A 14,125-nucleotide genomic window follows, 5' to 3' on the forward strand; every position below is an offset into this window, starting at 1 on the left:
TGCCGTATGCTAAAGTGCAACAGTTGACTCAAGGAAAAACATGTGTGCCTGAGTTACAAGCTGCTGTTTTCATGGGACATCATTTTTATTTGGAAAGACAACTGACAGTCAAGACTGTGGTTATTTGTGTTATGGTATTTGACAGACATTTTCTTGAAAATGCAAGAAGCAACCTTCAAGGAAAACAACTCATGGTATTTTTTGTAAATGGTAAAATTTGATCTTTCATGGGAAAATAAGAATTTTTGAAAAGTTGTATCTACCACCATGAGCTTGACAACCTCCCAGTACTTAAAATATTTCTGATGAAGTGGGTGGAGATAGTAAGTAAATAGAGTGATTTTTTTTTTTTTTTTTTTTGCTATTGTATATGAAATGTGTCAACATTTGAAAGGTCTTTATAACTCAGTGAACCAATATTTTCCAGTTGACCTACATTGTATTATACAATCATGTGGGGATAAAAGAGTCATTAAAAATTTAAGAGAGACCAGTGGATTTCAGTGTAGCAGAGTACAAAAAGTTCATTGACAGGATTTCAGATTCCACATCACAGTTAACCTTTCAGAAACTACCACTTGTTGAGTTTTGGTGTCCTGTTGCAGAATATCTACCATTATCTGAAAGAGCTATTAAAATAGTTCTTTTCTAACTAATAGTTCTTTTCTAACATATCTCTGAGACCAGATTTTCTTTGTATACTTGAACGAAAACAATATATTGCAACAGAATGAATGTAAATGTAGATATTAGAATCTAGGTGTCTTCTATGAAATCATACATTTAAAATTTTGCAAAACTAGAGAAACAGTGCTGCCACTCACTAAATTTGTATTGGTTTTGGAATTTTTAAAAATAATGTTATTTATGTTTGTACTTAATGTGTTTATTGTTACCTTTAAAGAGTAGATTTTTAAAAATAACCACTGTATCCGAAATATTAAATATCAGTAGGGATAACCCATATCAACAAGAGCTCATTGGGATCCTCAGTAATTTTTAAGACTGAAAATGATTCGTTTTTAAGAGCTAAAGAAGTGTCAAAATTTTTTATACTAAAAACTTTGAGAGCCGCTGATTAAGTGCTTTATACAAAGCACTTATCATACTCATTACCTTATATTCACTGCCACCTTATGAGGTACATATTATTTCCCTAACTTTACGGGTAAGAATACTATGACACAAAGATGCTATATGTATTTTTGTTAGCAACCCCTCTGAATCTCATGGTCTTCCCAGTGTAGTTTTCTATCTTGGGGGCTTGCTTCTGAGTTTAATTCTGTAGGTCCCATTTTCTTAGTACCCTCCTCCCTTTTTTCCAATTGAAGTTTCTTAAGTTATTTTTCATAGTACAAAAACAGTACATGTACCTTACAGAAAACTCAGATATCATAAGCAAAAGAGTAAAAAGACTATCCTTAATCTTCCCCATTGGAGACCTGTTAGCTGCTCAGCGGATATTTATTCAGATGCTTTTCTAAATACGTTCAATTATCAGTGTAAAGTCAGTATAGTATAACACTCAATTAAAAGGATTTTGGAGTCAAATGGTTTGACTCCCAACTCTGAGCTCTTAGACAAATTACTTAACATCTAAGCTTTTATTCCTTATCTGTAACTGCACTGATCTGTTTCCTGTGTCTAGAATTTTGCCCTTTCCAGAATATCAAATAAGTAGCATTGTACAGTATCTTGGGTTTTCAATCTGAATTATTTGACTTATAGTGCATTTTAGATTTATCAGTGTTGTTGTTTTCATCCATAGTTTGTTCCTTTTTACTGTTGATTAGTATTCCATTGAATGGACATACCAAAATTGGGTTAACCATTCAACAGTTTATGGATATCTGGGTTGTCACCAATGGCAATTATGAATAGAGCTTCTTTGAATATTGAATACAAGTCTTTGTGTGGGCATATATTTTTCTTTTTCTTGAGTAAAACACTTAGATGTGGGATTGCTGGGCCATAGAGTAAGTATACACTTAACTGTATAAGAAACTTCTGAAAAATGTGTGCTATTTTCTAAAGTGGCTGTTCTATTTCACATTCCCAGCAGCATATATAAGAGATCTAGTGTGTGTGTAATCTTATCTCATTGTGGTTTTAATTTTCATTGTCCTAACACCTGAAAATAGTATTTTTTGTGTGCTTATTTGCTTTTTGTATACCTTCCTTGATGCGATGTCTCTGAATTTTTTGGCCATTTTTAATCATGTTATTCACTTATTTTTTTAGCTGCAAAAGTCGTTTTTATATACTGGATACAGGTACTTTGTCAGAAACAAGGTTTCAGAGTATGGTCTCCCAGTTTGTGGTTTGGCTGTCATTTTCTTAATGATATGTATCTTTTAAAGAGTAAGAGTTTTTCATTTTGGTAAAGTCCAATTTCATATCCCATCTAAGAAATGTTTGCCTAACCCTAGGTTGCAAGTTATTTTTTTTCCTATGTGTTTTGGACATTTTATAGTTTTGTTTATGACATTTAGGTCTATGATCCATTTCACATAAATTTTTGTATATGTTGTGAGGTTAAGAGTCAAGGTTTACTTTCCTCATTTATCCAGTTGTTCTACCATTTATTGAAACATTTTTTCCCCATTGAATTGCCTTGGCACCTTTGTGGAAAATTAACTGACTCTATAAGCATGGATCTGTTTTACAGAAGAACCTGCTGGCTCCCAATTTTCATTGGGATTGGATTGAGTCTTTAAAATAATTTGGTTAATTTGGCAAGTGTGATAGGCTAAATCATGGCCCACAAAGATATGCACTTCCATGGAACCTGTTAAAGATCTTGAGATGATGGGGTTATCAAAGTGGGCAATAAATGCAGTCAATCACAGGTCTTATAAGAGGGAGATAATATTAAGAGGAGAAGGCAGTGTGATGGAAGCAGAGAGAGATTGGAAGATTTTATGCTGCTGATTTTGATGATAGAGGAAGGGGCCATGAGCCAGGGGAATACAGCTCTAGAAACTGGACAAAAGAAGTAATAGACTCTCCCTTAAAATCTCCAGAAGGAGTAAGTACTGCTGATATCTTGATTTTAGTCCAGTGAAACCCTTTTTGGACCTCTGGCCTCAGGATAATAAATGTGTGCTATTTTAAGTCACCAATTTTGGGGTAGCTTGTTACAGCACCCATAGGAAACTAATACATGGAGGATGTAAATCTTAACAGTATTGAGTGTTCTAATCTATAAACACAGTATATTTCTCCATTTATTTAGATTTTTAATTTTTCTTGGTAGTTGTGAACTGAATGCCTCCCCTCAAAAATCACAAATTGATTATAATCCCCAATATGATGGTATTTGGAGGTGGGGCATTGGGAGGTGATTAGGTTGTGAGGGTGGAGCCCTCATGATTGAAACTAGTGCCTTTATAAGAAGAGAACAGAGAGCTAGCTCACTCTCTTTTCACCATGTGAAGGGTATGAGAAGTCTGCCTTCTGCCACCCAGAAGATAACCCTTCCCAGAACCCAGCCATGCTGGCATCCTGATCTCCAACTTCCAGCCTCTGGAACTGTGAGGAATAAATTTCTGTTGTTTATAACTTCCCCACAGTCCTACCAGTGTTTGGTAGGTTTCAGTATATAGGTTTTGCATGTATGTTGTTAGATTTATCCCTAAATGTTTTATATTTGTGATGTTATTTATAAGTGGTGGATTTTTCATAAACTTTTAATTTTTGAATAGTTTTAAATTTATAGGAAAGTTGCAGTAAATGATATATATTTTTAAATTTCTGTTTTCAGTTTGTCATACCTAATATATAGAAGAAATACATTAATTTTTGTACTTTTATCTTGTATACTTCAATTTTATTAAATTCACGTATTAGATCTACTAGTTCTTTTGTAAATTCCTTAGGATTCCCTACACAGAAAATCATGTTGTTTGTAGATAATGGCAGGTTTACTTCTTTCTTTCAAAACTGTATTCTTTTGATTTCTTTTTATTATGTTATTGTTGTGGCTAGGACCTTTAGTACAATGTTGAATAGATAAGTTGAAGTGGACATACTTGCTGTGTTTCCTGTCTTAAGGGGAAAGTATTGCTTCTCTCACCATTAAGCATTTTAACTATAGGTTTTTCATAGATGCTTCTCTATTCCTAATTTCTTTAGAGCTTTTATCTTGAATAGGTAGCAAATTATGTCAAATGCTTTTTACACAGCTATTGAGATGATCATGTGATTTTTCTTTTTCAGCCTACTAATACCACGAAGGATATTAACTGATTTTCAGATCTTAATCCAAGATTATGATCTTGGAATCCTAGCTAAACCACATTTAGTCTTAATATAGTATCCTTATATATTGCTGAATTCAATTGGCTAAAGTCTTTTGAGGATTTTTACATCTCTGTTCATGAGAGATATTGGTCTGTAGTTTTCTTTCTTGGTCAGGTTCTGGTATCAGGGTAATGCTGGCTTCCTAAAATAAATTGGGAAATGTTCCCGCCTCATCTTTTTTGCAAGAGTTTGTGAAGAATTGGTGCTATTTCGTCCTTAAATGTTTGGTAGATTTTGCCAGGGCCTAACATTTTCTTTGTGAAAAGGGTTTTAACTAGAATTGCAGTTTCCTTGTCTTTGTTTCAAGAAATTTACTGGCATAAAGTTGTTTATAATATCCCCTACTTATCCCTTTAGTATTTTTAGAATTTGTAGTGATATCCATGCTGTCATTCTTGATATTAGTAATTTGAGCCTACTTTTTTTACTGATTACTCTGGCTCTAGATTTACCAATTTTCTTATTTTCTCAAAGAAATTGCTTTTAGTTGTATGATTTTTTTTCTCTAATGCCTTTTTACTACATTTTATTGATTTATATGCTTATATTTATCATTTTCTTCCTTCTGTTTGCTTTTTAAAATTTTTCTTCCCTTTCTAGTTTCATAAGATAGAATCTTAGAAACTTGAGATCTTTCCTAATATAAGCATTTGATGCTATAATTTCCCTTAAGTACTGGTTTAGTGTATCTCACAAATTTTGGCATATTGTGTTTTTGCTTTTGATTAATTCAAAATATTTTTTTAATTTTCTTCGTGGTCTTTGACCTATGGATTATTTAGCAGTATGGCATTTAATTTTCAAATATTTTGAGAATTTTCTAGATATTTTTCTATTGTTGATTTCTAGTTTGACTCCATTGTGCTTATTTACTTTGTATGATTTCAGTCCTTTTAAATTTGTTAAGCCTTGTTTTATGGCCCAGAATTCAATCTGTCCTGGTAAATGTTCCACGTGTGTTTGAAAGGAATCTGTATTTTGCTTGTGTTGGGAGAAACTCATTAATATTAATTAGGTCAAGTTGGTTGATAGTGTTGCTACAATCATATATATCCTTAGTAATTTTCTGTGTATGTTCTGTTACTGAGAAAGGAATGTTAATTTCCATTTATAACAGTTCGATTTTTTTATTTCTCCTTTTAGATTGATCAGTATTTTCTACATATATTGTGAAACTTTGTTATTAGGCATATAAACATTTATGAGTGTTAGATCTTCTTGACAAATTGACCCCTTTATCATTATGAACTAATTCTGTTTGTCCCTGGAAATAGTCCTTGTTCAAAAACATACTGTGTCTTACGGTATGGTAGGCAGAATGCCCCACTCCCACAGATATCCAGGCCCTAAGCCCTGAAACCTGTGAATATCTTATTTTACATGGCAAAGGGGACTTTGAAGATGTATTTATTAGCATGAGTTTCTGTTGTTACCATGACAAATTATTAAAACTACTCAAGCTTATTGTCTCTTAGTTCTTTAGGTCCAGGTACAGCATGACTCAAATGGGTGTTTTGCCTAATTTCACAAGATCAAAATCAAAGTGTTAGGACTGTTGTATTGCTTTCTGGAGGCTACAGGGATTAATCTGCTTTCAAGCTCATTTGGGCTCGTGTCAAAATTTAGTTCCTTGGGGTTGTAGGGCTGAGGTCCCCTTTTCCTTGCTGGTTGTCAGCTGTGAGTTATTCTCTCATTCTAAAGCTTGCCTGCATTCCTTGGCTCATGGTTCCTTACCTCCATGTTCAAAGCCAGAAGTGACAGACTGAATCATTCTCAAGTCTGGAATCTCTCTGACTTCTGCTTCATCTCTTCCACCACATTTCTCCAACTTAACTCTTTTGTTTTCTTATTTTAAGGGCTCATGTGATTATACTGGGCCCACCTGGAGGGGCCTATTTGCAAGAGCCCAATAGAGGCCCCTAGTATCTAAGGTCAGCTGCCAGATGACAGCAAGCAAAGAAATAGGTACTCTAGTCCTACAACCACAAGAAACTGGATCCTGCCAACAACATGAATGAACTTAGAAGTGGATTTTGCCAGAGTCCCCTGATAAGCATTCTACCAACAGACACCTTGATTTCAGCCTTGTGAGATTCCAAATAGAGAAACCAACCAAACCCATCTGGCCTTCTGTTATATAGAACTGTGAGATAATAAATTTACATTGTTTTAAGCTGCTAAGCTTGTGGTAATTTGTTACAGCAGCAATGGAAGACTAAACAAATGTTAATATAGTCATTTCATCTTTCTTTTGGTTAGTGTTTATTTGGTCTAACTTTTTCTTTCTTTTTGATTTTAATCTGTCTGTGACTTTATAGATAGATAAAGTGGGATTCTTATAGATGGCATATAGTTGTCTTGCTTATTTATCCAATCTGATCATCTTTGTCTTTCAATTGGTATTTAGGCCATTATATTTAATATAGTTATTGATAGGGGTGAGTTTTAACTACTGTCTTGCTTCAGCCTGGAAACTGCCTCTAATCCACAAACTGGGGCAATAGTAGGTTTTACTTCCTTTGTTTCCTCCCTCTCACCTGTTCTCCACTGCCTGTTGTCAGTGTATGAAAACTGTTCTTTTGTAGACTGTATCCAAGTTTCTTATTTAGGTGGGAAGGTAAATTATATTCCTATTATTATATCAAGGCTGGAAATAGAAGTCCTCAAGAGTGTAATTTCCAGTTAATATTTCAAGGACATCCTCTGTAGCAATTCCCTTTTATATGGGATGAGCATGTGTGTATGTGTAACTTATTCAGTTATGGAAAATATAATACATATACTAAAATGTTCATGCCATATGAATATGACAGATGGCTCCCTTTTTAGAAATATAATCAGCCAGTGACAGAACTTGACCATATTCTGAGCATGTCAGCCTTTTCCAGTCTCTGTGTCTTGGTATAGCTAGTTCCTTCTGCCTGAAATACTTCCTCATCTTACTTCCTTTCCCACTGGCAGCTTTCTACTTGCCCTCTGGAACCAGCTCCAGGGTCATCACCTCTCTGTTTCTGAGTGCCTCAGACACAATCTGTATTTCCTCTTCCAAGCTCTTATCACAAACATCATGCTGTATTATATGTTTCTGTGTGGACTTCCTTTTATGAGGAAGCCTTGGAAAGCAGGAGACTTATTTTAGTCTTCTTTATGTTTCTTTTATTCCTAACACATTATGTCTGCCCCATAGACCTTTTCAATACATGGTTGTTGAGTTAGTGACTCCTTTTACATGCTGACAGATGTTGCTCTTATTACTCCCCATTTCAGTATCACATGTTTGTAAAAGTGAATCCTCTGACTCTCCTTTTCTCCTAGTAAATTCCTCATCTATGCCTGTCTGCTGCTGTTCTCTGTGCTGCTGGCCCTTCGTTTGGATGGCATCATACAGTGGAGTTACTGGGCTGTCTTTGCTCCAATATGGCTGTGGAAGTTAATGGTCATTGTTGGAGCCTCAGTTGGAACTGGAGTCTGGGCACGAAATCCTCAATATCGGTAATACTGCTTTATAAAACCCATTGGTCACTATCATGAGGGAGCAATATCTTGACTTTTCTCACTTTTGATGAAGTAAGGACCATTTTATTTTCTACCTATCTGGGGTGTTAGAACTATAGTTTAAGCTAACAAATCTCTTCTGTGTTTTTGAAATTTTGGTGTTGGGTATGTATTTTCTTACAAAAGCAGTACCATTTGGGGGTAATTAAGTTGCCAGCCAGCTTACAAATACCTGTATAATCCAAAATGCACCCCAAATACGGAACTGGTATGCCATACTAGACTAAGTAGCATGAAACCACCGTTTTTAGGAGAAGACACTCATATTATGTTTGCTCATGAAAGATCTTTCTCCAGCTCAAATTTTGGAACTGGGACTCCCCTGTGCCACCCTCCTAGCCCCAGAGCTTGAGGACTATTATCAGTGTGGGGAGGTGTCTTAGCCAGGAGACCATGAGTCCCTGAAACAGCAGCTGGGGAATGAGGAAAGTTGAGGGCTGGATGCTAAGAAGGAAAGCAGAGCCTTTGGGGGCAGTGGAGAGGGGTACCCTTTACCATTTCCAACTTTTGCTCTCCCTGCTCTTGGATGCCTCAGCTGACCCAAATTCCTGGGAGTTGGCTCACTCCAGCATGCAGCCTGGTGTTTCTGGGACCTGTGAGAGGCTTTCCCTTCTCTGCCACAGAGACTGTCACTACATAAAGGAAAAAAGGGGGATTTAAGAGTGAGAGGCTATTATGAACCTTCACTAGGAAGATGAGGAGTAAAGGAATTCCCAGTAGGCAGCTGCTCATGTGGGAAAAGTGTGAAGTTGAAACTACCTCAACTTTTTTTTTTTTTTTTTTTTTTTTGAGATGGAGTTTTGATCTTGTTGCCCAGGCTGGAGTGCAACGGCATGATCTTGGCTCACTGCAACCTCCACGTCCTGGGTTCAAGTGATTCTCCTGCCTCAGCCTCCTGAGTAGCTGGGATTACAGGCACCTGCCACAACTCCTGGCTAATTTTTTGTATTTTTAGTAGAGATAGGGTTTCACCATGCCAGGCTGGTTTCAAACTCCTAACCTCAGGTGATCCACCTGCCTTGGCCTCCCAAAGTGCTGGGATTATAGGCATAAGCCACCATGCCCCGCCACTACCTCAACTCTTTAAATTCTTGTTTACTAACTCTAAGATTCAGATTGTGTAAGTTACATATCACATACATATCTAAGAGCTGTAAAACAGTTACACAGAGAGCTTTGGCAGGTGGGAGACATTCATGTATAGCTGTTTCAAAGTTCTTAGATTTTTTTTTTTTTTTGAAAGATTGATGACCTGTGTGGCTGTATATGCTTTCTTTTTTATGAGATATTTTCAGATATCTAATGTTTGCTTCTCAAAGAATGAAAAGTTAAACATTTAGGTTCTACTAATTGATATTCAGAATATACTCAAACTTCTCTTTGTTGATTTTATTTAAGATGTTTTGAGCAAGGAAAGAATTATTTATTTGGTGTTGAATGTGAGGAATGTATGGGCGTGGTCATTCTCATGTTAACATTAACCCGTGGAACACGCTTGAGTCCTACAGGAATAATCTTTGATAGCATTATCTCTATGATCTAACCTCTGGTGTATTTATCACCCTCAAGACATGTATATCATAAATGTTTCTCTATATTTAGAATAAACATTGTAGGCCTTTCAAATGCATTATAGAGCCTTTTCCTGATTGGTGGGCTTACCATTGCTCAATTATAGATCCATTTAGGTTATTACACATGATATTAGCTAATTAAACTGATTTTGTTTGAGAACAGTTTTAACTCTTCTTTTTCTTTCTCTTCGATCTGCAGGTATTAATTTATCTTAATGGAATAGAAAGAAAAATAAAAATCATTTATACTTTTTATTTACATTTAAGAATAGCACCTAACAATAGTTACTATATCTTGTTGAAATATAACTGACACTTGTTCATAGAACTAGTTATTTTTATAATATTGTGTGAAGTGTAGTTTATGTGGTTTTTAATTCATTGAAAAATAAAGATCATGAGACTTAAGGGGTATTTGTCTGGTTTTAGCAGTAGAAGCAATCAGCTTGAATAATCTTGGAAGTAACTCTTGTTGAATTTAAAGATGTGAATAGAAGTTTTTATGTACATTGTCAGGGAAATAATAACTGGTTATTTCTTTTGAGAATATCCTTGTACAGTTAAAACATTAACGTCTGGTTTTGTTGTAATGTTCATTTCTTTTCTTTAAGTTATTCATATTTTATTGTGTAGGATTTTTTTTTAATTGTACTTTAGGTTTTGGGGTACATGTGCAGATCAGGCAGGATTGTTGCATAGGTACACATACGGCAATGTGGTTTGCTGCCTCCATCCCCCCATCACCTACATCTGGCATTTCTCCCCATGTTATCCTTCCCTGACCTCTGTAGTAGTTCTTCAGTGTTTCAGAGATTGCCTATCAAAGCTTACATTTAAGTTAGCCTTCTACCTGATTTCCCTTTGCTTTTGTCGAATTTACAAGCAAAATTCAAAGTATCAACATAAGTTGGTATTTGCCCTGAACTGCTTGCTTATAATGGAGGTTCTGAACTGAGGGTGTTTTCTTCTCTCCCTTTTTAGAGCAGAAGGAGAAACATGTGTGGAGTTTAAAGCCATGTTGATTGCAGTAGGCATCCACTTGCTCTTGTTGATGTTTGAAGTTCTGGTCTGTGACAGAATCGAGAGGGGAAGCCATTTCTGGCTCCTGGTCTTCATGCCACTGTTCTTCGTTTCCCCGGTGTCTGTTGCAGCTTGTGTTTGGGGCTTTCGACATGACAGGTCACTAGAGGTGAGATTTCATATATTTAAGAATGTTTTCCATTTTGGGAGTCCAAGGTGGGTGGATCACTTGAGGTCAGGAGTTCAAGACCAGCCTGGCCAACATGGCGAAACCCCATCTCTGCTAATAATGCAAAAATTAGCTGGGCGTGGTGCCATATGCCTATAATCCCAGCTTCTCAGGAGGCTAAGGTGGGAGAATCACTTGAACGCAGGAGGTGGAGGTTGCAGTGAACCTAGATTGTACCATTGTACTCCAGCCTGGGTGACAGAGCAAAACTGTCTCCAAAAAAAAAAAGAGAATGTTTTCAAAAGTAAAATCTTTTGCTCAGTTATTCGGATGTTAATTTCTTACTCTTTGTTAGGAAGAGCTTGAACATTAACAGCTCTAAATCATGAGACAGTAAGCCAACAAAAGACAATGGAAATAATCATTTTTCTTTCTTCACTTAGAACATTGGCTTTTCACCCAAGACATCAGCCTTCTCCCAGCTTCACATCCTGTATCAATCAGACAGAAACAGAACTAATAGGTTAGTTACAGATATACAAATAAAGAGAGTTAAGGAACTGGCTCACATTATTGTGGGGCTGACAAGTCTGAAATCTGCCGGGCAGGTGGACAGGCCGGAGACCCAGGAGGAGTTGATGCTGCAATCCTGGCACAGAATTTCTTCGTCTCCAGGAAACCACAGTTTTTGCTTTTAAGGCCATCACCTGATTTCATGAGCCCTCCCCCCATGCTATGGAGGGTAGTCTTCTTTATTCAAAGTCAGTAACTTCACTGCAACACCAAACTTAGTGTTTGATTAAATAACTGGGTACTATAGCCCAGCCATTTGACACTCAAAACTGACCATCTTCCAACCCCAGACCCCATGATTTGGCACCTCCCCTGCTCTCTGGTTATATCCTGATGTTTGTTTATTTATTCAATAAACATTTATCAAGTATTTACTATATGCCAAGCCCTTTTCCCCTAATCATAGGGGATATGCAGATGAATAAAATACCAAGACTAGTAATACTAGTAATGAAAATAATTGCAGATAACGTTTATTGAGCACTTACTGTGTGCCAGGCATTGGGTGAGGCACCTCACATGCAATATTCACAACCCGTGAGGTAATACAGAGAAGGTAAGTCATTTGTTCATGGCTGCATGGGAAGGGGCAGGATGAGGATTTCATTTCAGTCAGCCCAACTCTAAAGCCCAGGCACATAACTACATAACTGCACAAAAGCTGAGGACCCAAAGCTGACTCCTGATGCGTGGAGGGGAGAACTATGGACAAAGAGTGAAGGAAGAAGACTGCAGTTGGCTTAGGAAGTAAACATAGCAGCTATGGGTCAGGCATACAAACTCGGACCCCAGGTCTGGGCATGGGGGAAAGGTATCTAGACAGAGGGACAATGATGGAACAAGGCCCCGTGGGACTCAGAGGGACAATGGGACCCAGAGCACCAGGAAGGGTTTGGCCTTGAACAGAGGGAGCTATTCCCTGATTCTCATGCTGGTGGAAAGGCGACAGCATGGGTGTGACTGGTAGGTAGGAGTGGGCTATGGAGGGAGAGTGTCTGATGGTCCACTTTCACCTTCCCTGCAATTCCCATTTTATATCAGGGACTTGAGTATCTGTGGATTTTGGTATCTATGGGGAGTCCTGGAACCAGTCCCCCACAGATACTGAGGGAAAACTATACAAGGGCTAGGACTGCATTGGGCCTGAATTATAGAAAGTAAGTCTTTCACATATTCACACTTGGCATTCCTACCCTTGGAAGAAACCACATACCAGAAGTGAGCTCTCTCTCCCTGTTAACACAAGAACAAGTACCTATGTTGGTGAGGGGGTGGTTGGGAGTAGGCTCATACAGAGATGGGAAGGTGATCTTCCAAGGAGCCCTGTGTTGGGAGGGAAGGGATGGCATTTTGAGGACATGTGGAAGCCTAGAGGCCGGAGACACTCCATCAGCTGAGTGGACTGTAGCAGTTCAGATATGACAGGAGCATAAGGTGGAAAGGAAGGAACTGTGGGAGTTGAGAAGAAAGGGCGCCTCTACAGAGGGATTGGGTCGAATAGGGGCCACATCCTCAGCCCACAGAGCCTGCGCTGAAGTGCCCCAGGCACCCCACTGCACTCACAGGGCACCAAGGGATAGTGGATATTTTGAGGAAAACAGTTAATACCTGACATTTGTTGAGACATCATACAAACTACTAGCTTGAAATGGTTTACAGGTTTATTTTTAGGCCACATTACATTCCTTTCAGTGACATCATATCTTTAAGAAGCTGGGTTTTTGGCAGTTGTTGTGAAAAAGAAAAAGGCCAGTGCTGTGTGAAAATTCAGGTGAAAAACAGGCAACAAGAGTGGGAGTGCCTTGTCTGATTCTAAGGTGTGGGAAATGGTGAGCCACCTGACAGGCACACGCATCCAACTGGGAATTAGTTTTGGTTATTTAAAATAAACATTTTTCTTTAGTTTTACATGAATTATTTTTTCAAATGGCTACTTAGGACAGAAATACTTACTAAGTTAGACGTAATTACTTAAATCAGTGCAACTGTTGACATTTCCAGCCATATTAGGGATTTCTTTTGGCCTACAGGTTTACGGAGGAATTATGAAGTTCCCTATGTACCTGTGTACTGAAAACTTTTGGGAAGCTCTGGGCCCAGTCTTAGATTTTGATTCTGTGGACAGAATGTGTTTTACCAGAGTGAGGAGCAGCCTGCAGAGCATTTGGGCTGGAGGTGAGAGGTTAATAAGGGAGTTGCCAAAGTGATAGGGGGATGATGAGGAAGAACACCTCACTTGGCAGTCATCAGATAGAAAGTGGGCACGGGATTCAAGAGAGTCTGGATGGTACAGTGGACAGGGTGTGGTGACAGAACTCGAGAGCATGGGAAAAAGAATAGAGAGTGATTCCCAGGCCCATGGCTTGAGAAATGAGACCACTGTTGGGCCTCAAAATGACGTGGGAGGCTACAGAAAGAGGAGAGACAAGGTTCTAAGGTGCAGGGGATAATGATCTCTATTTGGGACTGGCTTCATTTGAGGTGCCTCTAGGAGAGCCAAGTGGCCTATATACAGCTGTGTCTGCTACACAGCGGGAAGGCTAAATTGGAGACAGATGTGAGAACTAACCACTAAGGAAGTAATACAAGCCAACGGTCTGGTTGAAATTTCTTCTCCCTCAGTCCAGGGTACAATGGGTGAGTGAAAGTATGTGTCTTTGTGTGTCTGTCTCCCTGAGGGGGGAGAGAAGACTGAGTTCGTGGCTCTGGGGAACATCACCATTTAAAGAGGGGGAAAAGGAGACAGAAGGAATTACCAGAGCACTCCAGAGGGCTCTAAGACTGCATGGTGGGATTCTAGAAGGCCAGGAGGAGGGGAGCGAACATGAAAGAGTCATCCACAATATCAGTAGGATGCCGGTTGAAGTGTTTTTGCTGCCTCCAGGTTATTGGTGACTTTGATGAGAGCTGTTTTCTGGTGGTCATGGGGGTG

General features: G+C 38.2%; 1 protein-coding gene across 3 annotated transcripts in view; it reads left to right on the forward strand.

Moving 5' to 3' along the window:
* Positions 1 to 14,125, forward strand: part of TMEM185A (transmembrane protein 185A) — a 33,243-nt gene that overhangs the window by 11,047 nt on the left and 8,071 nt on the right. For 2 of the 3 annotated variants that reach the window (XM_032264149.1, XM_032264150.1), the window contains exons 2-3: positions 7,618 to 7,794; positions 10,413 to 10,620. In XM_032264149.1, the coding sequence (XP_032120040.1) occupies positions 7,618 to 7,794; positions 10,413 to 10,620 (385 nt within the window). The remainder of the gene's footprint in view (positions 1 to 7,617; positions 7,795 to 10,412; positions 10,621 to 14,125) is intronic. The other variant, XM_032264151.1, reaches the window with a different exon arrangement.

Source organism: Sapajus apella, unplaced genomic scaffold (genome assembly GCF_009761245.1).
Source record: "Sapajus apella isolate SASKATOON/1434 unplaced genomic scaffold, GSC_monkey_1.0 scaffold142, whole genome shotgun sequence".
NCBI classification, from domain to species: Eukaryota; Metazoa; Chordata; class Mammalia; order Primates; family Cebidae; genus Sapajus; species Sapajus apella.